The following is a 27,621-nucleotide window of genomic DNA, read 5'->3' on the forward strand; positions in this document are numbered from 1 at the left end:
ATATCACCTGTAATGGCAACTAAACTGGAACACCGTCTTTGACTACTTATTCATCACAGAAGCTCTGGCCAGCCAGGAAAGCTGTCAGATGCAAAAAGAAATAAGAATTACACGAGGTGAGCTCCGTACTATGCAAATGAAGAGAAAATATTTCCCTGACAATCTCATCATGTACAATGTTCCATGTTTCGCTAAATTGTTGCACTCATCATCTCTGTTTACCACACCCTTCACCAGTTCGACAGTGAATTTTCAGCTGCTGACATTAAGTGCATTCAAGAAAAGAATAACAGCGTATTTTACACTAACTGAATCATTTTTTGTCTCCTTGAGCGTTATCGCAACACACATTACGAAGTATCTATACTTCTGCCCACTCTCTGACTTGCAAATGGATCCAACTACTCGTCGCACATGAACATTCTTGAGATTGCAACCTATCTGCTTTATAAATTTGTAAACGAAACTTAACTTCCTGCACGCACAATAATATATTTTTGTAAGTTTGCGTTTAATATGACTCTGATCTTTGTCTTTCTATCTACCTATACAGGTGTTTCAAACCAGCCGCAACATTCCTGATACCAGGATAATTAAAATGTCCATGTGGACTTATGGGGAAAAGTGCTTAGCTTCACAGCTGGGGCTGTCCAAAAGCGTGGAAAAGCTACAGTGCAACACGCGTTATTTCGAACATAAGAAACTGTTGAGTGACGGTCCATATCAGTGTAAAGGAAGTCACATATATATAATTCAAAAACGCGTATTTCAGCAATGTTCCAAGCTTACGCAAGAGGTCCCCTACAGGCCGTAATTTTCAAGCATACTCCCAACAGAGTTCTCAGATATACTCTAACAAAATGGTGGTCGCAAAGTAGGCAAAAATAGTGAATTAAGAGTAATGTATAGGAAGTCCTCAACGAGAAGTCTGAACTATTATTAAACACCACCTCCAAGGTTTCTCGTATTCGGAATAATGTGTAATGCAATGTATTATTTAATGTTTATGTGTGTAAAGAAAGAAAAAAAAGTGAAATATATCGTATCCCAGCACATGTTATTCGGAACACGAGGGGTACCATTAAGCTTGCGCTCGCTTACACTTTAGACTTCCAGGCCTAGTTTTTGAGCACATTTTCCTCACCACTCGGTCGAAAAAGTGTAACACGCTTTTTCAGGCCAGCCACCCTGAATGAGGTTTTTCTGGGTTTTCCTCATTCACACCAGGCAAATGCCGGGGTGTTACCTAACTTATAGGTCCCAGGCCGCTTTCTTCCTTTCCTTTCCCCGGATTGTGTGCTCGCCTTGTTACGTCATCCCTCAAATCGTGAAGGGCTAAATGACCTTAGATGCCGAAAGCCCAGAAATCTAAATCCGAATCCGAATCCACATTTTCCTCACATATGAAAGTAAGCACTTTTTACCTACCTCCACGTGTTTATTATTATTATTATTTTGAGTCAAGAGTCATCTCCCAAACATTGTGGTTGTTTTGAAACACCCTGTATATTCCATTAGAGGAAATATCTACTCCTGGACTGACTAATTCAATTTGTAAACATCATTGTCAATTATCTCAGAAATCATGGAAATGATCTTAATCGATATCCTCTAACAATTGAAGGTCACGAGGCTATTCTTTTTATAAATTTTCGCAAACACTATTTTTTAAATGTCTCTTTAATGTCCTTTCTTAATAACAGTTTTAAGAACATGGTATATAATTAAATGAAGATGGTGAATATTCGTCATCGTTCTATCTTGTGCTAATACAAGTAACATTCATTTAAGGATTTATAACGTGACGTTATTGATTTTAAAATAAATTCTTTCCTTACTTCGTGGAGTTCAATTCAAAAATTAAACTTTCTGACTTTCGCAGCTAGTCAGATGCAATTGATTACCAATGGTTTCATATCTTTGCTGAACAATTCTCTGTTGCAGGTGTTCCAATTGATGTATCCATCCTTACTTTTGGAATACATACGAGAGAATTCTCTCGCTTTTCCTTGAACCCCACTTCGAAAGTTAATTTCTATCTTGTTCATTACAGCTTTTAATTAAGTAATGTAATTTTTTTTTACTTGTGTGTTTGTCACATACTTTCCCCCACAATTTACATTTTACACCCAATTAAAATTTTACGCTTTGTACAGATGGATGTAAAAAATGAAGGGAAAACTTGATTGGCTCTAAGAAGTGTGAGCATGTCCTCCTTTCATTTAATGTGTATATTTAAGTTGTTATTCTTGAATTTATTTTTCATAACGTGTCTGATGAAGGCGGTTACATTGCTGAAACGGTTACACAACTATTATTAACACACATTTGGTACTTTGATCAGTTTGGTTTTATTAATACTGTGAAAAATTATTTATAACACGAAAAAGCAGAAAAAAATATAATGTCTTAATATTTATAAATGAAAACGATAAATTCATTTAATAATGTGCCTATATGAGCATTCATATCTTAAGAGAGCTGGGTAACCATTAAACTGTTATATGCTGTTCTTGTTTAGGTTTCGAATTTTAGGATTTAGAAAGCTTTGGAATTTTACGATTTAGAAGTTTGTTTCTTCCTTTTGTTTCTTATGTGCTTAAAATAATCTCTCTAAAGCGCCAGTCGTCTAGGCTTTTCAACTATTTCTCATTAGGTTCATATTTATGCTCTGGTAATTTTTCTTTCCCTACTCTCCTCACATAGTAAAATCATGAAGATAGCTTACTTGAATGTGTAATTTTAAAATCCAAAGATTATACAGTTATATAATGGAAAAATTTACAGCTTTATGTAGTAGTTACTCTTCAACAAGTCTAATATGTTTTATTATTATTATTATTATCATTTCGTTGTTTCTACATCTCATGTTGCACAGCAGAAACATAGTACTGTGAACAGTACTAGAAGGAAGTCGGAAATAGATCATTTCGAGTTTTTATTTATTTAATTTTTAACATAGATTATTTCAGACCAGTCTAAAATTGCACAAATCAACTTATTTAGCCCAGAACATTCTTTTTTTTTTTTTTTTTTTTTTTTTTTATTACTGGATTAAAATAAGATTTTAACCTACAATACGAGAATAGGTATTTTGGTTCGCTTACAAAGCAGAATACATTTAGATATAAAATGGATACAAGTAGGTAACTTAAAGAGTAAACATTGTTTTGATTTTATCTATACGATTCTATATATATGGAGTAGAATTAAATAAAAGGTCAACGTAACAAATTTCAACTTTTTTTTTTTTTTTTTTTTGTATGAAATCAAAATCAAATCTACTTACTACTATGCACAGGACGATAAAGAGTAAACTTGTCCTCATTCTGAGTTCTTGACTTTTATTGATTATTGAGCAGGCCGTGCATATCATTCCTTTTTTTATAGTATCTATGACATTGCTTATCTTGTAAACGTCACTGATTGAGATAAAATTATTTTTGCATGAACTTAATCTGATCTTGGTCAGTGTATTATCAATTCTTTACGTAACTTGATATTACACTGCACAAAACTGATTCTACCCGGAAGTTCAAGGGCAATTAATCTATTCAAAGAAGAGATATTTAGTACATTTTGAAAATGTTTATTTAATATAAAGTTTCTTCTTTCTTTTGCTAATTTTGATTGTTTTGTTAAATTCCGTCATGTTTTTTAAGTCACAATCAAGCAACTTGTTTCTGATAATCACTGACCACATTTGAAGCAGGTGGAAAATTAACAAATAACATTTTTGTTTATTAGTTTTTAATGAATTCTTTTGATATACTTTAAATGTACTCAAAGCAGCCGTAATTCTGTTATTCAGATTTGACATATACAAATTCCGAGAAATATTATAATAACATTAATGTAATTTAAGAAGAGCAAGATATGTCAATCACATGGGAAATATACCTAAGATTTATAGGATTCAGATAGAAAGTATAGGGGAAAGAGATATTTGAAACCCAAGGTCAGTGTGAGAGGATATCTAAAATACGATCCTGATTGAATTCGAGTGGCAAAAGACACAATCTTGAAGGCTCTTTCTTCTGTGGCAATGAACCTTTGTTTATACTAAGCCATGAAGTTAATTAGTTCAAAAATGGTCCAACAAAATAGAAAAAATATGCATTGCAGATCACACAAATTCTCACAAATTTGGAAACCCAGTACCACGCGTGATCCCAGTGTGCGAATTGAATATTTTTTTTTCCCCAGGGATGATAAATTTCATCATATTAGCACCCAGCCATCTCTTCCCCCCCTACACACACACATGGAAACTAGACCATGTGACTTGAGAGTACAAACGAGAGGGTAGGGTAGTGCGACTAAGGAGGAGAGTTGGGTAGAGCAACTGCTGTAATATTTCCACTCCTTCGAGCATCTTTAACATACTCCTGGTGAAGGAAAGTCTTTTCCGTATGAGTAGGTAAGTATACTAAGAAAAAAGGGAAGAAACGAAATTTTTTAGTTTAGTGTCCCATGATTATGCTCATTAGGCTAAAGAAGACGGATAATTAAGGCAAGTTAATGATTATGGAAGAATTGATGGTATAAGAATGTGTAAGGAAACGGAATACCTCAAGAAAACTCAAGGACACGATGTTGTCTATCACAAACTTACTTGGCCGGGATTGATCCAGGAATCAGAAGTAAGCGCTCAACCACTAAGCCACCATGACCCACTTAAAAATAAAGTGTGTGACCTTCTTTCAATTTTGCATCACTCAAACCTGGAAAAATTGTTCAAAATATTGGTAATCCTCACCCTTTTTTCCATACTCTTCACAAAATATTTCATTAGTCCGAGTTTTATATGCAAAGGTGCAAGAAGTGCATTTTTCAGGTTAACTATTTGTACCTATTTTATGTTGTGTTATCCTGGAGTTACTTCATCCCTTTCGGTCATTCTTAAACAACGTAGTGTATTAGTGGTTCTCTGTTGCACTACTGACTCATAAGCACAAGGGGGAAAAATATTTATTGAAATCATTTTGCAGACCGAGAAAATGTCCTAGAACTTCACACAAATCAGATATCAGCACAAATTTGCCAACTGTACCAATAGCTCGTTCAATATTGGATATGTTGCTGTAAGTTTCGTTTATTGCTACAACATAGAACCAAGCACGTTGTTATTATGCAATATAATTTAGTTTTTAAACTATACTGCATATAGTTTTTAAACTATTATGTAATACAGGTTTGTCATCTTCTTCTGGAACGTCAGAGGAATTGGTCGTATAGCTGAAGGCAGATTAGGGTATTGAATGGCTTTCTTGTTTCTTGAAGATAACCCTGTCATGTTTGCACTACAGAAATAATCATCAACACACGGCATGCCTATTTTCGATCCTGATTACCATGAGGATAAACGAAATAATGTCTGTATATAGCCTTTAGAACGTCAGAAATTTGTCTTCTCTGAGATTTAGAAACAAATTCACCACAAACGTAATCTAATGAGTCTGACAAGTTTTTGCAACTACATTTTAGTCTCTTAATTTGTTTTCAAACTTATCAGTAGAAGAATAAAGGTATACACTAATTAACGCAGATGAAATGTCGGGGATGAAACCTGGATATCGAAGGCCACTGGTGAGTCGAAGCAGTAGTCAATGCAATGGCGGCACTCTGGTTCCCCTAAAGTGAAGAAATTCGAAGGAATACTATATTCCCAAAATCATGACAACCAGAGGGGTGGGACCAAAAAGGTGAGATTCTAGTCGAATTCTTGGAATCAGGACGTACAATTACGGCAAACATGTATTGCCAAACACTGAATAATCTGCGACACATCATCCAAAATCGGCAGAGAGGCTCTGGAATTCTTCTGATCCATGACAACGTTCACACAGCTGCTCGTACTATTGAGACAATTCAAAGATTTCGATGGAAACTATCCAATCATCCCCCTTTCAGTTTCGACTTTCTCCTAGCAATTTCTTTCTGTTTCTCCAGAAATGACTGGAAGCTCAAGACCACTACGCCAAAAAAATAGCCAAGGTATTGTAACCGCTTTCCGAATCTGCTCCTCTTGTCCAACCAACGTGTACTTTCAAAGCAGCTGAATTCACCTGGTTAAGACATTAAAAAACATTTCCAAAAAAGAATTACAGAACTTTTCTCAGATCGCTCTCGGGTTTCGACAATGAGATGAGCAAAAAGAACCGAAAGGTTCAGATGTCTCGTCTCGAAATCCCCATGGACATCCAGACAATCGCTTAGACCGCGACGCACACATGAAACGAAAACACATTGAATAAAATAATAACATGCTTATTTATTAGATGCACTATATGTATAAAAAAAAGTCATTATGCAGAAGAAAATAATCACAACACGAAACACTGGTATGGATGTGAACAATTAACTACTTCAATAAACACAAAATTACACTTTACATTTTTAAATATGATAGCCCTTTTAAACTTGTGTCACATATATACACGAATGAAATATTTTTTCGAGATCACTATGTGCACTTTTTTCACAATAATACTAAATGATGCACGTTGGGGTTAACACTGAAAGTAATTCCACGACGTAAGTTCCTGGCTGCTGCGAGGAGAATCCATAAAAAATTGGCAGTGGTATTCAGTAGAACAAACACAGACAGTCGCAATGTATAATCCAGGAAGTTGAGAGAACCCCATAACTAATTATAGGCACATGGTCAAAAGACCGTGGAATTAACTAAATGGGACTAATCGCTGAGAAGGTCCTTGTGCGACTATTCAATAACTTAGGCCCCTTTGATTAACTGCATCACAAAACAAACTAGCGTGTTGGCTCTGTCAACACATGGAGAAAACTCCTTGAGTCGAGATGCTCCGGGTATGAGCTGGACTGACCAACTAGAAAATGTTGGTAGTTCATTTTAAAATGTAATCGGGTTAAACCACCTGTATGGATATGCAAATTAAATGTTGCAGGAATTTGCGTTAATTCACAGTTCACTGGCCACAATGTAAAATACGACAATAGTTCGAACATGAAAACTTCAAGGTAAAAACTGGATGAGCAATATTGCTTGATGGCGGTCTGGCTACATCGCACCTTTGATCTAGTATTTCCATAAGTAATTGAAGAAAATACTTAATTTAGTTCCAAGCAATCATATAACGTAGTCTTTGCATATTAATGAGAAAGGAAGAAACACTGAGGTATCCCGATAGACGAGGTAGAGTTCACATGACTTGCTAAAATTCTTCCATTATGAAGCAACGTTTTACATGTATGTGTTGGTGAACGATGAAAGGTTCTATTGTTCTATCTCGTGGGAGAAAAGTCGAGCTGTTCGATATTCCGACAGAAAAAAAAAAAGATGATTTTCGTTGCATAAATAAAATATTTTGGAAGAATGGTTTCTGTCCTTCCAAAATATACAGAGCGTCCCAAAAATTACTTATATAACTTGGTAACGGTTATAGTATGTTCTTGTATATCAATCACAATAAATTTCTTCATAATCATTTTCTAGTTTTTTAAATAAACGATATCGGCCCTTTCTTTTGACATGTGCCTGGTAAATACTATAAATATAAGAAATTAGTACACAAAGACAGTTACTTAAGGAACTTTGTTGGTTAAACTTGCGATACAAAATACTAATATCGCTGCTGCCATTTATTGTTAATTATGGTTACAACGCACCAAAATACATGTATGTTCTGTACTAATTAGTAAATTATAAAATTGCAATTTGCTCGAAAACCTGACGAGATGAAGCATATATATATATATTCACGTAATCAGCGTATTGAACATAGTAGAAATCAATTATTTCTCTCTGTGCAAAAAACAAAACAAAAATTTTGTAGATATGTGTTGTCTCTACAAATGTTAAAATTATCAATAATTTTATAAAAAGTAGGAACTTTACATCTAGTTATTGTCACAATTATAGAAAAAAATGATAAAGTTTTATTAAACTTCATTGACACCTGATTAAACTTTAATAAAATATTACTTCTCTACTTATCATATGCAATGTAATATTTGTCATTTCTTGTATCATTTTGAAATACAGTTTGAAAACTAACTTAACACTATTCAGATAGTTCTTCAGAGACAGAATGAATGATACTCTTGACTGATCCGGGTACCAGGTCTGGGCTGCACAGTGGATGCATTAAAACTTTCTAGGCAAGTTCTTACAATTTCTAATGAGTCGTTAAACATGTGTACGATCTATTGGTGGCAGGGTATAATACACGACACCTTTTCTCTTGCCCAGTCTGGCCGTTTGTTTTGAATTGCTAAGTGCATTTGTGCTAATTGTCGACAGTATAAGTCTCAGTATAACATTTTGGCCGACAGCACCGGCTCCTAATGCACGGTGTTCTACCAATCCCATCAAACGCGTAACATAATCTTCTTGAGTGTCAGTGTGAGATTTGTCACAGACTGTACAGCTGCTTCTCGCTTCGACCACGATCTTTATCACATTGTTGTACTAGGTTATCCACCTTTCATCACTCATGATTAAATGCTTCTGAAATGGCTCGGGTTCTTACAATTCAGTAGAGTCACAGATAGAAATTCGACCGAGTAAATGTTTTTCAGCCACTCATGTAGCACCCAAACGTCGAGTTTCTTGATGTAGCCAGTTTCCTCCAAATGGTGATGGACGTTTAGTCATAAGCGATGATATGACTGTTTACATGTCGATCTTGGTCGACTTTTGCTGTGATTGGTCGCACACTGCGAGGAGCATCTTGGACATGGAAATTTTCAAACCGAAAACAACAGAACTATCTTTTGGTTGTTGCCTTTAATAACGTATCTTGAAAATAAGCAGCACAGACCTGGGCCTGGTTAGCATCTGCGCCTTCATTGACATTATAAAATATGGCGTAGTTTTGTATGAGGTTCATTTATATTCACGACTCAATACCTTATGTCTGATTATAAGAAATCCAAGTTTTTTCTTTTTATTTTTGCACATCTATTACTTTGTTAGCTGTCGAATGACGTTAGGCCTGAGCCGCTGCGACTTACATACTCTTGAGATTTGAGACACTAACTATCTCGTTCGTAAAAGCTGCACTGCTTTATAGAGTATCTGATAAAATATTCTAAAAGGCAGTATTCCACGTTAATTTGTTTATGACTGTAAATATAATCTCAAAAGCGGGCTTAATGCTTTATATATATATACATACGTATATATAACGGAATATAGTGCGAGAAATAGATTTAGTTAAGCCTGCACTTGTACGAATACAAATATGGAGGTGACTTTGTGAAAACTCATTTGGGGAGAAAGGTTACATGTTTTCGTGAAATGGGGCAAGTCTAACGTTTCCGAGCGTTGAGAAAAATATTAATTAGCTGCGTGTACTTTTTCAGAAATGTCATTTTGAAGATAGATTAACAATATTGTAGTCTTTACCTATAGGACTTGTGTGTATATTTCTTTACTATTTTATATTTTCTCAATGATATATCTTGTTTTCCACAGTTGTTTTTTGAAATGAACCTTTTAAAGTAGTTTGAGTAGTGTTTGAAGCGCTGATCTTACGCTTCAGACTTAACATTTCATCCTTCATCAAAGATTGATTTTCGTTTTTAATCTTCTGAACGTATCTGCTAAGAAGAAACTAGTGTCAAAATTGATGCTCTGGCAATGAAATTCTCTTGAAATGAATTTTACTTTGGTATGTCTGACTTCAAACTACTTTCCAGTTGTAAGAGTTAGATAGCATGTTTCTGTACTTTGCTGTATTCTGCGGAACGATAGTTCACAATGGTTGATGTGAGCACAAGGAAGTTGAAAACCAAGTGCAATCTTTGATTTTGGACCTCCATAAAATATTTCTTTCAGCAACAATTCAGTTGAGTATTCAGACAATTTTAAAGAGATTCAAAAATGCTTTAATGGATTGCTTACTAGCTCTCCTCGCTGGTCTAGTGATTAGCGCGTGTGACCTTGATGCACATGGCTCCGGGATACCGATGGGAGATCACAATAATAATAATAATAATTCACCATCATTCATTCACTTTCATTAACCAACTGTCAACTTTAGCCTACGGGTATAAAAGTTAAACTATATATATACATATACTAGGGTGTCCGTTATTTTGGGTAATTTCGTGTTGCGATACACATCCCCCCCCCCCCCAAATGTATTCTTTGTGACCGTAAACACGCATTCGTGAAATAGCAGCTTTCTACGAGAACGTTAACCCGTGCCGACTTGACGACAAAATCATGAAATGACGTTTCTACATTAGAATTTAGAATTTCCAACCGTGATAACGGAGAAACTAAAAAGAGACAGAAAAACGAAACTTTGCACGAGGCAACTAGAGACAGGACGACATATGTCTGTATATTGAAGAACATCACCTTGTTCAGCGGGTTAGAATCCTAACAACCTGGTTAAAATATGAAAACAGCGTGTAATTTGCATGGGTTTATGTATTGGTGGGTTTTTGAGGTCGCTGATAACGATGGTGACGTCAAGAGTAAACAACCGCCGCTTTACAGCGTTACCACCTTTTACAAACCTTAGTTCTCAGCTTTAACAAGATGCCGAATATCTCTGTCAGTACGTGACTTATCGATCTCACATAACCACGGTACTACTCCTCATACTCTACCGGGTAGCATTATAGGTTTTAAACCATACAACACTAGTTAACTTTTCCGAGTTTCTGTATCTTCTCCAAACTAAACTTTTCTCTTCTAATAATGGCAACAGTGTTCCATCTGGCTAATGATGGCTAGACTTCTAACCAGTCCTCTAATGATGGCTAGACTTAAAGTCAACTCAAACAGTTCTTGTCAATATTTAATTTAAGGTGTATAAAACGTCAGTACCTCACTCTCTGTATGCGCCAACGGTGTTTGCACATATTTCACGTTATTTCTCGAAACTTTGCAACACTGATCTGAATTTACCATCTCATTTGTCTTATTATTATTGCTGCTTCCAACGACGATATCCAATTTAGGTCATTTAATTTACAAAAATATAACTTTCTCTTGGGTTGGCAACACTCTTCGTCCGGTGATGTTCTTCAATACACGGACAGATGTCGTCCTTTATCTAGTTGCTTCGTACAAAGTTTCGTTTCTCTGTCGCTTTTAGTTTCTCTGTTATCACGGTTGGAAATTCTAAATTATATTATAATGTGGAAACGTCATTTTATGATTTTGTCGTTAAGTCGGCACGGGTTAACGTTCTCGTAGAGGGCTGCTATTTCACGAATGCGTATTTACGGTCACATACAATACATTTGGAAAGGGGGGGGGGTGCGCATCGCAATACGAAATTACCCAAAATAAGGGACACCCTAATATATACGGTCTAAAAGACCTCCCTTTTGAATACATTTGTCTTCTTACAATACTTACTAATAAAGCGTATTAATCACATTGTAATATTAATTATCTACTAACTTGAATAATGTTCTTCCAATATGTATTTTGTTTCTCTCCGATATGTGAAATGCACTTCGGGCGTTTTTCATCAGATCCACAAAATCGTTATTTTGTATTTGTCCCAGTAGTTATGTTAACTTAAACACATAATTAACTTTTTTCTTTCTTAACCAGTGTATTAGCTATTACTAGAACTTTTTTAAGGATTCCTTATTTTTTTAAAAGTAACAAACATCCATCCACTGAACTGACGATTCTACTTCCAAACAAAATGTAATTTCTATCATCTTCTCATACGAAAACAGATTAATACCTACGTTGTGGAAACCAAGAATTCTTCCTGACAGTATCAGGCAATGATTGTAACTATATATATATATATATATATATATAATGGGAGGGGGTGTAACACACATTACAGATGAAGTATTAACTTGACAATTTACTGTGGACGTTATAAGAAGAGAGTTCTTGTCAGTATTTGGAGAATACGTATCGTACCTCTTGGCTACTAAGATTGCACGATCGACCATTGGCAAACTGCTTTACTGTTGAACATTTATTATTTACTGTTTTGTTGAACATTATTTTGACTGCTGCTTGATTAGTTTGTTGTGTGGAGTTGAATTAAATTAAGCTCCGATTCTGTCACCTCTGTTAACAGGTCTGTTAGGGATAGTTCTTAATCCTCGTGGAAGATATACATAATGTACCTCTTACTTGACGAAAGAAAAAAAATGCAGAAAAGAATTTAACCATATTAACTGAGCGAACGTAGGTGAGCGGTTAGCATTGACGCTTTGTAATCAGGAATTTCTGTGTTTGAATTTCGATACCGGGCATCCTGACTCTCAAGCTCCCAGGATTTTTCAGTTCAATCAGCCGAAGGCCAGTATAACTTCACACTGGGTTTGACCGACTTTCTTAAATATTTCGTTACTTTTTTTTTAATGAGTATTAAATAAAATAAATCGCTGCAGCGTATTTCAGACGACCTTTCCTAAATTACACATTTTTGCTTCGTTCCTCCTCCTAAGATATGTAAATAAACTTTAAAGAGAAAAATGAAGACTGATTGCTTAATTGATTCAAGTTTAATGGGGACATCAACAGAGAAACTACTTGTCCCATCACGATAAGGTCAATGACCGGGATAAGATGCGCAATAGAAATTCAAAATAAAACTTCTAACAAAAGATCTACAAATGTGAATGCCATATCCAAAACCTACCACACCTATTTTGAGCAAATTTTTTCGCACTTCCCACTTGCTATCTATCAATCTTTTCTTTACATATTTTATCTCGTTTAAGATAGCGGAGTGCGGAAAAAACTCGGAGCAAGTGCCATTTCAATTTTTGCTTAAAATGGATTTGGCAGGTTTAGGAAATTACCTTCACAGATTAAGAAAACTAATAAATAAATAAAATTAGAACATAGGTCGCCAAAAAAGGTTAAAGAAATAAATATAAAAATAAAATTATTCAAAAAATAGCAACAACAGAAACTCATAACAGAAAAAAAAGTAAAGAGAAAAATTCCTTAGAGCACGTCAACTATTTCAATCGCGTGCGAATAAAGATGAGAATACAGTCACTAAAGATCGCATTATCCCCCCAAATCTGACATAAGATCCTTAGGTGGTCCTAAACGTTCTCTGAGATCTGAGTATTTTGGATATTGTCTACATAAATGTGCCGAATACTCAGTGGAACCATACAGTCTTCACAATACGGACTGTTAGCGCAAAGCGCTACATAGGAATGAGTAAGATGAAGAGTGTCCGATACGACAGGTAGTGTAAGAATCACGTCAATCTCGGCGAGTAGTACATGATGACGTCTGCCAACTGCTCACGGTACGTTTTACTGTATGGGGTTTATTTTCGTTGGTCTGGTACCAAACCGCTTGCGAGTGAGAGCGCATGCGTTGGAAGGAAAATTACAGAATATGAAGATAAATTAAATCATTCTACTATTGATAAATTCATCTAACTTCAAAAATTGATTATGCAACCAATTTTGAAACACTGAATGGGAAATAGAAAGAAAACAAGAAATGAAGATAATACACAGTAAAAATTGTACAGTCCGCAGCAAAAAACCTGCAACATGTGCATATAAGTTTATTGTGAAACGACGAAGTCTTTTGCTCCAAAATAAGTGTGCAGGGGAGGACGCTGAGGTTTTCCCTGGCGTGATTTGTGCCACTTAGACGTTATGTTGAGTGCCTGTGCTGTTAGGCGTAGTTTCACAATAAACGTACAAGTTCAGGTTGTAGATTTTTTGCTGCGGACTGTACCAATTCAGGAACAAGAAAGAGAGAGAGAGAGGGAGGGAGGGAAAATAAAAAGATAAACAGAATAAGTAGTAAAAATTTTGGAACTGCTCTTGGTCGTATGTTTACCCTGATTTTTATCTTAATGGTATTTATACAAAAATTAAGAGTTGACAAAAATGGATAAAGGTGGAAGTGGAGAGAGAAGTTAGTATGGATCTAAGAAAAGATTCGATCAGTTTAAACTCGCACATTTTCGTTCTTTCATATGCACTAAATAGCAGCAGAACAACACAATAAAAATCTGGCCACTGGACTAACGAGGACTCGAAGCTACGGAGGCAGAATTTCAGTTCCAGACATTGAATGGACAGATTTTTCTGTTATACTATCGCTGAACATTTTGACACGGCTTCAGTATATTAAATAAATAACGAGCGTTTTCTCTTCCTAAAACCTATGAGTTTTGTATGTGCACAGCGGTTTTCTGAAGCGGAATCAAATACAGAGAAATTATTTCTAAAATAAATTATGTTTATGGAAATAAATTATCGCAAACGAAGTGTGTTGTATATTTTGTTTCGTTCAGGATTTCTTCGTTACCTTAATACTGAAATTTATACATAGAAGCAGCAACTAGTTATCAACCTATTAAATTAATATTTATTGACATGATATTCCAACGTTTTCAATGAATGATTAATTAACGTCAATTTATCTCATCCTATATATACTATAGCAACATTGAAGCCAAAGTGAAAACAATACTTGGATTACGAACAGCTCTATTGCAATTAATAAAAATATGGTAAAAATATTCAAAAGAAAATAAAAAGGGGACAAAAATTACAATAAATCTTTATTTTCTATTAATCAATATATTATATATTTATATATATATATATATATTTATAATCCCTGTTAACATCTTGATTCACAAATGAGCAATGCAAATATTAACAGATGAGTACTGTACATGATCATTCTCTCTAGCTGCATACAATCTTGTAAATATACAATAACGAAATTCACACGGAGACCCCATGCACACTGTGCATATAAAAGTGTAAACAATCTCAGAATTACAATAAACAATGTAAATTTACATCTCACTTTTCACATTATCAATGTTACATAAAGAAGAAAAAATACTGTACACACTTTCTTTAAAATAATTATGCTTAAGCGCAACAGACGTGATGGCAAATTATTCACAGTAACATGAAGCTAGGATCTTCTGTCTTGACAAGAATAATGAACGATATCACCATTTGGATAGCGAGCGAAAGCACTGCAAAAGAAATAAAAGTATTATGTCTTCATGAACGCATTTTGGGAAGAAAGACAGATTATTAATTTGAATTTCAAAGAGTGAAAATCTGTGACTGATCTGGGAATCGAACATGGATCTTCGGCTTACCATGCAGGTGCGTAACTACTATTTCTACTTCAGACCAGCCACTCACTTTCACTTTTGGCCAGTGAACAGTATCGCTGTACCACAATTGACATCTATAGTTCTTAGACCAGCTCTGTATCCACTCGCGAAATGAACATCTAAACTGTTATGTTATATACATACACACAACGTGTTTTTGAAGTCCCGCTCTCCAAAGGGAGAGTTGCAGCTTGTGAAGTGGGCAACCATTTTGGAACTGGGAACTGTGATGTTAGTGTCTCAAGAACAAACTGTGATGTTAGTGTCTCAAGAACAAACTGGAATGTTAGTGTCTCAAGAACAAACTGGAATGTTAGTGTCTCAAGAACAAACTATCAGTTTATCACAAAACAGGAATGTTCGAATGAAGGCACAGTGTATTGTGATTCGCTGAATACTGTTATACAGAGGTCAGAGGGTGCCACAAAGTTTACAAGAAAAAATCTCTACCTCCACACATGAACAAGACCAGCCCCAAAACTAGAATGAGGTGATGTATTTTTATGGAACATTCATTAACATTAACATTCATTCTTCTTCGAGGAGGACTGTCATACGGAATGTATACTTCGAAACCAGTGGTCGAAGTGAGACGGTATGCGGTGGTATGGCATACCGTCTCTGGTTTTTCAGTGATGAAGGCATACCGCCTCTGGTTTCTCAGTGAACAAGACATACCGTCACTGGAGAGTACATGTAGATGCTAAATATTTTTAATAAATTCATTGTTATACACAATAATTGAGAATAGCTTTGCACGTAAAAGGATTTTGTTTCTTATGCAGAAATAATTTCTAAGTTGTCAACATCGACATTTTTGTTATCTTTTTCCTACCTGTGTTTTTAACATGAGGTGTCTTCAAACAAGTTTACCTAATTTATATTTTGATGTCCCGTATTAAATTGTTTCTTTCTTTCTCTCTCTCTTTCTCTGGGTGTGTGTATGTCTTCTTGCCTTAATGCACATAAATGTCGTGTTTCAACATGGGCGAATTTAGGGATTGTCTGCTGTGGGGGAGGATCTTCAGAGGGTTTGGAATATCCCTCAGTCGAGTTGAGGGTGTCTGGAAGTTTTCCCGCAGGAAATTGTTAAGATAAAACTTGGTCTTTAAGCATTTTCACGCATAATTGTTTCTAATACAACATAAGGGGATATTTTTATATTTTTTCAGAAAGTTATTGGCGGTGGATCAAAACCTCTCAATTCCCCTCTAACTACAAAGAAGCTCTCCAATGATTTTCAGACATTATGTAAATAGAAATGCAATCTTTTAGGCAACACACCCTCACTGTATTTCAACAGTTAGCTAGCCGGTATGTCGAGTAAAAATCATAATAAAACATACCGCCTCTGCTTTTTTTTTTTTTTTTTTTTTTTTTCATTTCGAACATTGCTTGAAACCATTTCTAATTCCAGACTTTAAGAGACGAAGCACACATATGCTGTATACTCTCGACAAGATGGAGCACTTCCTTCCCTACTTCGAGCATCGGATGAGATATTATCAGAATGTTGCCTCACCTTCCACACCTGTATTCATATTATGGAATATCTATATCAAATTGCTTTGGTTTCAATTTCAAGAATTTTAATTAGACACATCTTCTGCAGGGTCTTTCAAATCTCAATTCAGCTGCAGACAAATTTTATGTTTTAAACAAGAGTTTCTGGCACATTGTGGCAAAGTTCTCGTGCCAAAATAACATGAGGATCTGTTAAAAAGTTAGTTGCACTGCTTGGGAAAAATAAACAGGAGCGAATTTCTACAATACTTTTATTTGTACACAAAAGTTCCATACAAGAGATACTCTTCGAGGTAATTACCTCTTTCATTTAAACTTTCTATGCCTTCTGCGAAGAATTCCCGTCCAATGTCCGATAACCATTGTTGGGTTACAGCTTTCACCTCGTCATCTGACTGATATCTTTGTTTTGAAAGTTCTTTTTTCATGGGGCTGAAAACACGGAAATCACAAGGTACAAGATCTGAGCTATAAGGAGAGTGATCCCACACTTCCAACTGAAACTTATCGTCAAAATCTGTACCTCCGTTCTTACACATGGTGCACCACTTTGCAACAGCTTGACGCGACATTGGATTTTTGGCATATACTTCATGCACCTGCCCATAAATTTCTGTGTAGTTACACTATTTTGTCAAGAAAAAACTAATCATTCCACGCACTTCCAATTTGGAGGTCACACAGCTGCCGAGACATGTTCGCAATTAATCAACAAGTAAACTATAATTGCCGCATTACAGCCATTACGTAATGTACTAGAGATAAATGTTTGCAGTGTTGCCACCAAACTGAACGAAGTAACTTCGTACCAAGAATTTTTACGAAGGTGTGCAACTAACCTTTTGACAGATATTGTAGGGTGACAGTAGATGTTACTTTGAGTGGTACTGTATGTGTATATATATATATATATATATATATATATATATATATATATATATATATATATATATATATATAGAGAGAGAGAGAGAGAGAGAGAGAGAGAGAGAGAGAGAGAGAGAGAGAGAGAGAGAGAGAGAAGGGCAAAGAAGTCCTGAAGCGGACATGGAAAACGAATTACGTACCATAAAATTACGAAAACACATCACAATAAAACATTGAAACCACATTTATATATACGAATATGAGGCAAATACCTGATTCCCCCAATATTTAATTCTTCTATTTGTGAAATTAGTAGCCCACGTAATCTAAGATGTAAAGCACCACTCTCAAGAGTGAAAATGTGTGGCTAATCTGGTTAAAGACATAATACAGTGAATACTTCAGAAAAGCACAGTACTGATCGTGTCACTGGTAGCCTAATTAGTAGAGTACGGTAACCACTGGATGGCGTAGGGATCCGAAATCCCGCTCTACCGAGTTCAAATCGTCGCCATCCAGCGGTTCGTTTCTCGTGTTTATTCCGTTTTTATCCTGTATTTAAAGGATTTCAAGCATATTAAAATTTAAATAATTATGTGTATACAGTACAACAACACTTCAACTGAAATATCCACCATTATGGGATTACAGTGCAAATTACCTTCAGGTAGCATGTAATTTGGAGGAAGAAATGCCTAATACAAAAAATATGGTCCTATCGTTGTTAGTTCAATGGTGAATGTATCGTCATTGCAGTTACAAAATAAGGTTTGAGTCACTGACAATCCAGGTGCATGATTTTTTTCTTCCTCTATCATGGTTTAATTACCAAGATTACTCAATAGGGTGGGCCGAAAACGGCCGAAAAATTTTTTTTTTAGAAAATTGAGATTGAGTACCGTGCAAAAGATGCAAAATGTTATATTATGTTTCCTCACCAAAATAGAGCCGGATAAAAAGATATTTAACCGGGCCCCGGGGCCCGAAAGAACGCTAATTTTGAAAAAAGAAGTAGCGACCAATGAAAATATTATTAAAATATATTTTTAGAAAGTTAAATTTCAGTACCGTGCAAAAGTTGTATAATGCTATGTTTCTTCACCAAACAGAGCCGGAATAAAAGTTATTTAACCGGGCCCCGGGGGCCCTAAAGAACGTTTATTTAAAAAAAGATAGTTGTAAATAGTGAAAATATTATTGAAATGTATTTTTTTTTAGCAAGTTAAGTTTGAGTACCGTGCAAAATTTACAATGTCATGTTTCCTCGCCAAAACAGAGCCGGATAAAAAGATAAACCGAGCCCCGGGAGCCCGAAAGAACGTTAATGCTGAAAAAATATGGTTGTGAGTAGTGAAAATATTATTGAAATATTTGTTTTCAGAAAATTAAGTTTGAGTACTGTGCAAAAGTTGTATAATGCTATGTTTCTTCCCCAAAACAGAGGCAGCTAAAAATATTTCACCAGGACCTGCGGGTCCGAAAAGTGTTATTTTGTTGTTTTTTTAAAAATATATACGATTATTTTAGTATGTATAGAAAATTCGTTAAGATTCCTAATACTTTAACTTGACTCCAGGATTTTAAATCTTCTGATCTGATGTGCAGCTCTTCGTCTGATTGGTGTTTAGTAGATATAATAGTACGGACACAAATACATAAGGTAAGATTGAAAAATTGACCAACAAACACCAAACCAGCCCAGAACTCACCACGTGGAGATGGCTACACAGCGAGTTCCTCCTTCCTTTTACTTAAAGCTCCTTAGTTGAATCTTGGAACAAAATATTGAGATTTATGTTCGAAGCTTGGTAGATACTTTCGTGCTTCCAGCTTTGCGCGAATATAACCGTCTCGTGGAACACTACCGCATACTTCTGAAGGAGATTCTGTTACTACCTTTACACACCTCTCCAAAGTCTGTGTGTGGAAGGGGAACGTGGCAAACTGTGGAACCTCCTCTTTTCCACAATCATTTCGGTTAGTTGTTCTGTTGATACGTTAGCAAAAATTGGAGGTTTCGTTACTATTACTTCTGACCAATCGGTCCAGTCGATATAATCCGCATATTCTTCAGTGCTTTGCCTACTGCAATTGTCAATTAGAACTATAGTTTGGTATTTTCGGCCATCAAAATAGACCCTTAAAATTAGTAGCTTTACACTGCAGATGGTTTCTTTTTTTTTCCTTTTTTTTAAAGTTTCCTACGGATTTTGTTTTTATCTACTACCTTGTCTTGGTTAGTTTTGTTCAGTAAATTCATATCCTCTAAAACAGCGGATACAATTTTAGCAGCCGACGAGACACCTGTTAACTCTTTTGCGGTACTCATTTGTTTAGGGCTCACTATTGTTTATTTAGGTTTACTTTAGACTTTATTCTATAAACGATAGCTCCATGCGAACTCTTCATCGTCTGAATTCGGGGTGGAAGCACTTAATGTATGTTCCAAGTGCGGGATAGTGGCTAACGATTGTAACCCTCTTGAATTTGGTACCGCAGCATCATAATCCCGATCTGTGTGTCATGCTTTCTTTTGAGCCTATGGGTTTCTGCTTTATCTACATTGCAACACGTCATTTGTCTCTGATTTGTCTCTGATATGAGCTCCCACGGCGGTATTTAATTTGATTTATCACACTTACAGGTTAATCTATCGCAGCATTTGCAAGAGAAAATATCAAATAACTTCGTTAAATTTCTTGTTTCTTAATGGGGTTAATGATCGTTTTGCATTTTGAGTTGTAGTTCAAAATCATATCCTTAATTCGAAGGCAAGACAATACAGGAAGAGAGGCTTGCAACCATATCGTTTCTAGTTTATTTGAATTCAGCAATGTAAGCGCCGCCTTCGGAAAGCCAGTGTTGTGCATTTTGCATCCAGATGCGAAAAAGTGATATTCTCTTAAAGTTTGAGAGTTCTGAGCTGGGCTCAACACGAAGGTTTTTCGTTTGTTAATATGGTAGTTATGAAAGTTAGTTAAGCTCTTAATAGTTATTTGCGTATATTGAAACCATGTATTTCATGTTTTATGTATTAATAGTATTGTCTGGTAAAATGTTCTTATTACCTAAAATCATTTTATTTGAACAAAAAATTAGGCACTTTAGGGCCACGGGGGCCCGGTTAAATATTGTTTTAAAATCAACATATTTGACATGGCTTCATTTCGTACCAATGCACAACTTTTGATAACTACTCAATCCTAAATATCTGAAAAAAATTTTTTCGGCCCACCCTATTACTCAATCTATGCCAGTGGAGATTAAGCTTCCATCGGATATTCAGATCAGGACAAAATGTAAGTATGCATTTAATTTTATTAGAAGGTTAATAAAGAAAAAAAACACAATCAAAGTACCCTTGAGATACACAAGTACTGCTCATATACTATATATTGTACGTTATTTTTTAAAACGTTTTGAGGAAATATTAAGTTTTCCTTCCGTCACTCTGGTCCTACTATATTATTTTTATTATTATTACTAATAACCGAGAACTCTACAGGCCTCGGGTTATATTAATCTGAAATCTAAATTAGTCTATCTTTAACCATTGTCAAGTCGATAAAGTTACAGACTGGGGCGTATAAGTCGATTATTGTTTGTTCTGTCTTGTAAAACCACAAATTTTCGTTCCACTAAGTGGCTGATCCCAGTAGCCAGAGAACCATTACGAGAAATTACTGTATATACAGCTTTTATCATTTTATTAAGAATACACAAAATGGCCCTACCTATTTCTTTCAAAAAGCGATACATAAAGTTGAAAAAAATCACTGGCCCTCCTGAACGACGCATTTAACTGCTGCTGTGTCCGATACACAACTACCAACATTAAAATCTGTATTTATAAGTGTCAGTTAATCACGATTCGTAGAACAATTAAGGTAAAAGTGACAGCTTTCTGAGAGAAGTTCTTTCGTGGAATTTTCGTCCTCCATTATAGGCACTCTGATGCAATAAGCGTTTAATTGTCAGCAAAGCTAGTGTGGGTCTCATCATCAGACAGTGTGCTCAACAGGCCCCTGCAGTACGTGGTTGACCTAAATTGTGAAAAGAACACGGCCCCAACATTCTCTAACTCCAATACAGCGTACGCCATTCGGAGAACTTTGACATAAAACAATTTCCCAATGCAGAGAAGATTGCCATACGACACGGTATCTCAAGAGACGGTTTTCAACTTCATCCGAAAGAAACTTTTTTTTTTTTGGCTGGTTTTAAATTATTAGGAAGCAGCTATAGCCAATTTTGTCACAGAGTGAGATTATTGTAAAATCCTTAGTTTGATATATTACATTATTATTACACGGAAGTTCCTTAAGTCCAAAGAAAATCTCTGAGGTAGGTACAGCTTGTTTTGCTCTCTCATATTGGTATATAGAAATTTTTTCTGTAACTACTGTGCTTACTGTATATATATAAAACAATATAAAATCTCTATCTTCGTGTGCACTTTCAATAGGTATTTCATTTTATGTAAATATAGCATTATTATTATTATTATTATTATTATTATTATTATTATTTGAATACCATTTATCTGTATGAATTCTATGATTAAGAATATTAAACTCCAATTATTCATAGCCAAAATATTTTTAACTGAATGCAGTTCATATCCCAGATGTCTATATATATTTTTTTTCAAATATGTATGACCTGTCATTATTCATTTTCTTGTATGCAAAATAATATGATCTACTGAACCAATTTCTTTTTGCACAATCACATGTTTGTATCTGATTTCTAGATTTGATGTAATTTGCTCTGTGTTAATGCTGTATTAAATAATACTCGATATAAAATAATCGCTTTGTATCAAGAATGTATTACAAGCCAGGGTTTTGTTTTTTCTATATTCAAAGTGTCCCAATAATATGTGTCAGGTTCTGTTCTATTTTCTAATTTCCAATTGTATATCTTCTTCAATTGATTTTCTTTACTATTTTAAGGTTTAAATTTGGTTGACATTTATTACATGCATTTTTGGCAGCAACATCAGTTTCATCGCGGAATTGTACATTGGTATGCTTTTGTATGTGCAAGTTGTGTATTATAACCATTTTATTGTAGCACTCTATATAATATTTTAATGTTCAATAAAAGCCATGTAGTTTTCATAATCCAATTGATTTCGGTCAAAGCATTAAGTACACTGAGGGCGTCAAAACATATGCATTTATTCTAAAGATGAAATTTTTTCATTACTAAAAGAGCCTAATTGCAAAAGCCTTCCTATTGAAAACTGGAATGTATTTACAAGTTTAAACATTCTTGTCAGATTTAAGTAAGGGGGAATTATTGCTGCTTCAACATTCTCGTGTGACAATTTGGAAGCATCTGTAAAAACTAATATACAATCTGTAGTTAATTTGTCGAAATGAAAATTTCAAATTTGTTTATTGATATTTTTAAAATTTTCTAGATTTGATGGCGTAATATATATATATATATATATATATATATATATATATAATATTTGTGTTAAAAATTACTTGTGTGTCGAGTCATATAACAAGGCACTGATGGGGATTTTGCTATCAGTCCTTCATAAATCTGAACATTTAAAAGATCTGACATTCCAAGGTAAATTGTTCTTGTAAGGCACTCTTACTTTAATCTAATGAGTTGTCCTATAATAGGGTTCTTTGTTTTCGCCATTGTTGGTCAAATACATTTTTCCACACATAAAATTTGAATTTGTACAGGAATCATACCAGTTTTTTCAAACCAACATTTCTCGAGCAAAAAGCTGGTTGTGTTAATAAAGTTTTGACTGCATGACAGAGAATTTTTGTTATTTTCAGGTAAAAATAATTCATCTTCTCCGTATAAAATAAGCTAACATACAGGATTTTGGTCAAAATACATTATGTAACAATTTTAGTTAAACATGTTGGATTTATTCCCATCTTTTTGTGCTTAAACTTTTAAGAATGCTATAATATTTGTTCAAGGTTGTTATTAAGTTTGATTAGGTTTCCTGTTCATTTTTGTGTCTAAATAGTCCTAGATATTTGAAGTCCTAGATATTTGCCGGATGATTGTTGGGGCCCCTGGCCGTCACATCTAATACAATTGGTGGTGGAGAAATGGAATTTACTAGCCAGGTAAGTGGTTCAAAGCAGATTATTTTTATCGTGTGTATCCTTCTGAATAACTTGATTAATTTCCTATTGAATTGGAAAATTTGAAGGAAAAGTTACAGATCATGTCAAGAACAATCTGAAAATCTAAAAATATTTGGCCCAGTGCTATCTGAGAAATGTGATCCAATGAAGCAGACAAGGGGTGGATGGAGGCGGACTAGTTCCCCCTGTTAATAATCGAATCTACTCAAGCTTAATCTATTTCAGCTACAAGAAATTCAGTTCAACCAATGCTGTCACATTATTTTTCCTTACGTTCACGGCAAATACACTAATTACGCTTAAGTTTTGAAATATTTCACATCTTTTCGAAAATTAGAAAATTCCAGTTAGTTCTGCAGAATTTCTTTTGGTAAAATTAATTTTGTTTCCTACCTCCTTTAACAAGAAATTTTATGTTAACGCGCTAAAAAATGATCAGATTACATTTATCTTTTTTTTTTTTCTTTCTTTACTAGAAAACAGAAACACGTTACAGTAAATTACGAAGGCTGTTAGCATTTTGATGTTTGAATAATAAATGAGTGCAGCTTAAAGCTTGCCGTAATTAGCATGACTTTAGAATCTGAGGAACAATCTCATGGGATATTTTATATTTAGTACAAGTAAACTTTAAAATATCTTTATAAATTTTGATAGACAACCATATTACTGGAATAGTGTTAAAGATATAAAGAATTGTACCTTTGGTTTCCAAATCTCTTTTTACAAACAGGACAAACGTTAAACTCCGTCATCACTATACTCTGTGATTCATGATGTATCCTTTGTTCTTGCACCTTTAAAAAAATTAGAAAGTAAAGTCACAAAAAATATAAATCTACCTTATGTTTAACACAAGAACTAACAGAGGAGCCATTTTGACCCCTGAGCAACACTCACCATTCTTTAATTTGAACATAAATTACAAAGCATTCACCAGGTGTCATTACTTTCCTTCTATCTAATCAGTGTCTATTTCACAATTATCAGTTTTTTTTTTTTTTTTTTAATTTTTTATTAATGCCTAGAACTACTCGAGAGGTCATTTTGAATCCGCTTAAGTCTCATATCTGTTTATTCACTTATTGAGTAATAAGAAGGACAACTATAGTACCATGTATTGGATGTTAGTTAAAGTCAAGAGTAAATATCTTTGAAATAGTTTTCCATATGAAGGAAAAGTTAAGCAGATGACCACTATTGCTGAACATGTAGTTTTATAACTAATTAAACAATTTGTTACTGTCCGGATTACATGTAACGTGTGGCATTTTTACGTCTTTGCATCGTGCTAGAAAACTGAAAACTAACCAAACAAATTTATTTAGCAATACCTGAAGCAACAGAAGAGATATTCTAGCTTCAATACATTCCCGTAACAAAGAATTACATAACACAAGTGTATTCAATACTGTGGGCGACATCATACTCACGGCACACCATTATAGGAAAGAGTGTACTGATATTGAACTCCTTTCACTGACATACAGATTATGAGTGATGATGATAATATTAATAATAATAATAATAATAATAATAATAATAATAATAATAATAATAATAATAATAATAATAATAATAATAAATCGTAACAGTTTTCTTTTACAATAAAGTTGGAATAGACATTATAGACTAGATGGCATAAATACTAAGCCAAGTGAAAGATGCACCATACAGATCTTTTATAAGACGTTTTATAGGGAGCATTATTTAACTTGTACCGAAAAAGACAGAAGTGTCAGACTGGGGAGTATAAAGTAAACTAAACTCTGAATTAGTGTTTTCGATGCAAATTGTTCTGTAAATCATACATAAAAGTAGTTCAAAAGCATATCGTGAACTTCATGTCTTGAACAAACAGTTGTGAGAAATGTAGAGCAATATGAGGTGAATATGTAGAAAAGAATGCCTCCGTGAACCAAACTGTAAATCCCTAGCTTATGTCTACCATGGTGAAAGTAAAACTTTATGACCTCCCCTCGTACTTTAAGTTCGTAAAAGGGTAAGAAAAATCAAAATATGAATATTTTGCAACAAAATATATACTAAGGAAGACATGTTCACGAAAAAAAGGAACTACTCAGATAAGAACACTTCTTTTATACATTCTAAGTTTCTCTGGAAGTAATAATGTAAATAAATAGTAAAAACTTCAAACCTTTAAAAAGTACAATTTGAAATATAAATTCACCATACTTTGATTAAACAACCTGTTACATGAGATTATACCTGTAAATGCTCTGCATAAAGAAGACCCTTCAAAACCTGTGTTTTTCTTCTTTCATTAAGTTTCTGTTGGAGACTGGCTTCGAGAAAGTGGCGTATGCTACGAAGAGGCACACTATCTGGTAGGATAGTTAAGGCCTGCAAAGATCAAATACTAATTTTAGGACTCATCCTCGTAGTATCATATAAAAGCCAAATTCAAAATGCTTAGGATTACCTACCATTCAATTATGTGCCTTAAGTACTGTATCAGTTCAAGCAGAATTTTCAATTTAAAGTATACGGAATGAGAAACCAATGATAGTATTTATCATAATAAGAAGTATATATTAGCATAGGTTTATATATATATATATGGGTGATTCCACGAAAAAGGGAAATTTTCTGTCACGGGCATTTCTTCAAACTACTACTAGAAAGAATCACCTCATTTTTATTTTGTTTGGTAGTAACCGTCACAAAGTAGGTATGCCATGTATAACAGTTTGCAAATATAACACGAAACATACGTAAAAAAATTAATTATTACCCAATTTCTCAACACCGTGGGCTGTCACAGACTACAGTTGACTGATTTTAATCAATAAATTACAACTGAAGTCGCAAATCAAACATCATTTAATGGTAATTATATGGAAGAGAACACTTCAATGTTTCGGTTTTGTGGAAAGTAAATCTTTATAACGATTATTTTGGAAAGCTTGACTATGCTTCGTTTCTGTCACCTCTATTTCGTCTCAACTCCATGGCAATAGAAAAAATTATCATTGCTCTCAACAGATAGCATGATCGTCCACATTGGCAACACCCACAAGAAGACAAGGCAGACATGTTTGACTGAAGAACAGAAAAAGTTGTGTGCATGTGTTAAAAGCTATATGAAAAATATTTTTGTGTGTGGAAAGCAGGTGCGTATATTAATTGATTCTCAACACCATGGTATTTATTACTGAATGTATTTGTATGGTATATACCTTCTTTTCCTTGAGGAACCTACGCCTTAACGTAGAAAATTCGTACACAATTACTCACATGTACTGGTTAAAAAGTGGGCCGGTAAAAATAAATTATATTCGATTTTCTCAACTCCATGGTTCTCAACTCCATGTCCATCTAAAAACTAAGGAATCCACGGTGTTGAGACAAGTCACGGAGTTGATAATCCTGTAGTGTTTGTTATGCTCATGCTCTTCCAAATATTTGTTCTTTCAATATATTGATAGAAATAAAGCTCGTTTATGGTCTAGTGACTGGTATGCTCGCCTTTCGTGCGTGGTCCTGGGTTTGTTTCCCGGTGGAAGCTCAAAAATTAATGGTGTTTACTTCGCATAGTAAGGCAATTAAAAAACTCATTTGAGTAGAGATATACTGAAACCTGATCGCGCAGACCATCGCAACGGTCGTAGGAGCCGACACGCTGACCACGTGTCATTCACACTCAAAGACGGCTGGAGGGTCCTAGCCCATTTAAGGAGTGTTTCGCGGAAGTTAAGATTTGGGGCTGTCAGGTAGCCGGAGGTAAAACTTCAGTCAAGTCAAGATGGATGGTATCTGTTTTTAACCTATTGACGTCTGAATCTTGTGATCAACTAATTGTTTTCTTTTCAGAGATTGTCGAAGAGTCTGAGGGCAATATGCGGACAGTCAATTTTATGACGCGGATCGGGAGGAATTTCTCCTGGCCTACTAAACCTGACGTTTAAAAAGCGTTGGCAGTTGTCATTCTGTGTAGACTAGAACAGCCCTTCCCTTGTTTCCTCAAGACATTT

The 27,621-nt window shown here is 34.7% G+C and overlaps 2 protein-coding genes across 2 annotated transcripts in view; both read right to left on the minus strand.

Moving 5' to 3' along the window:
- The window catches only part of LOC145695105 (beta-galactosidase-1-like protein 2), a 34,402-nt gene extending 30,894 nt beyond the window's left edge, over positions 1-3,508 (minus strand). Inside the window, exon 1 of the mRNA XM_081772005.1 lies at positions 3,290-3,508. Within this exon, the coding sequence (XP_081628131.1) occupies positions 3,290-3,376 (87 nt within the window). The 5' untranslated portion in view covers positions 3,377-3,508. The remainder of the gene's footprint in view (positions 1-3,289) is intronic.
- Positions 3,509-14,504: 10,996 nt separating this feature from the next.
- Vps39 (vacuolar protein sorting 39) overlaps positions 14,505-27,621 on the minus strand; it is an 80,608-nt gene continuing 67,491 nt past the window's right edge. Inside the window, exons 15-17 of the mRNA XM_081772006.1 lie at positions 25,856-25,990; positions 24,329-24,423; positions 14,505-14,954 (exon numbers count right to left, since the gene is read on the minus strand). Coding sequence (XP_081628132.1) covers positions 14,891-14,954; positions 24,329-24,423; positions 25,856-25,990 — 294 coding nt within the window. The 3' untranslated portion in view covers positions 14,505-14,890. The remainder of the gene's footprint in view (positions 14,955-24,328; positions 24,424-25,855; positions 25,991-27,621) is intronic.

Source organism: Thermobia domestica, chromosome 9 (genome assembly GCF_964235325.1).
Source record: "Thermobia domestica chromosome 9, izTheDome1.hap1.1, whole genome shotgun sequence".
NCBI classification, from domain to species: Eukaryota; Metazoa; Arthropoda; class Insecta; order Zygentoma; family Lepismatidae; genus Thermobia; species Thermobia domestica.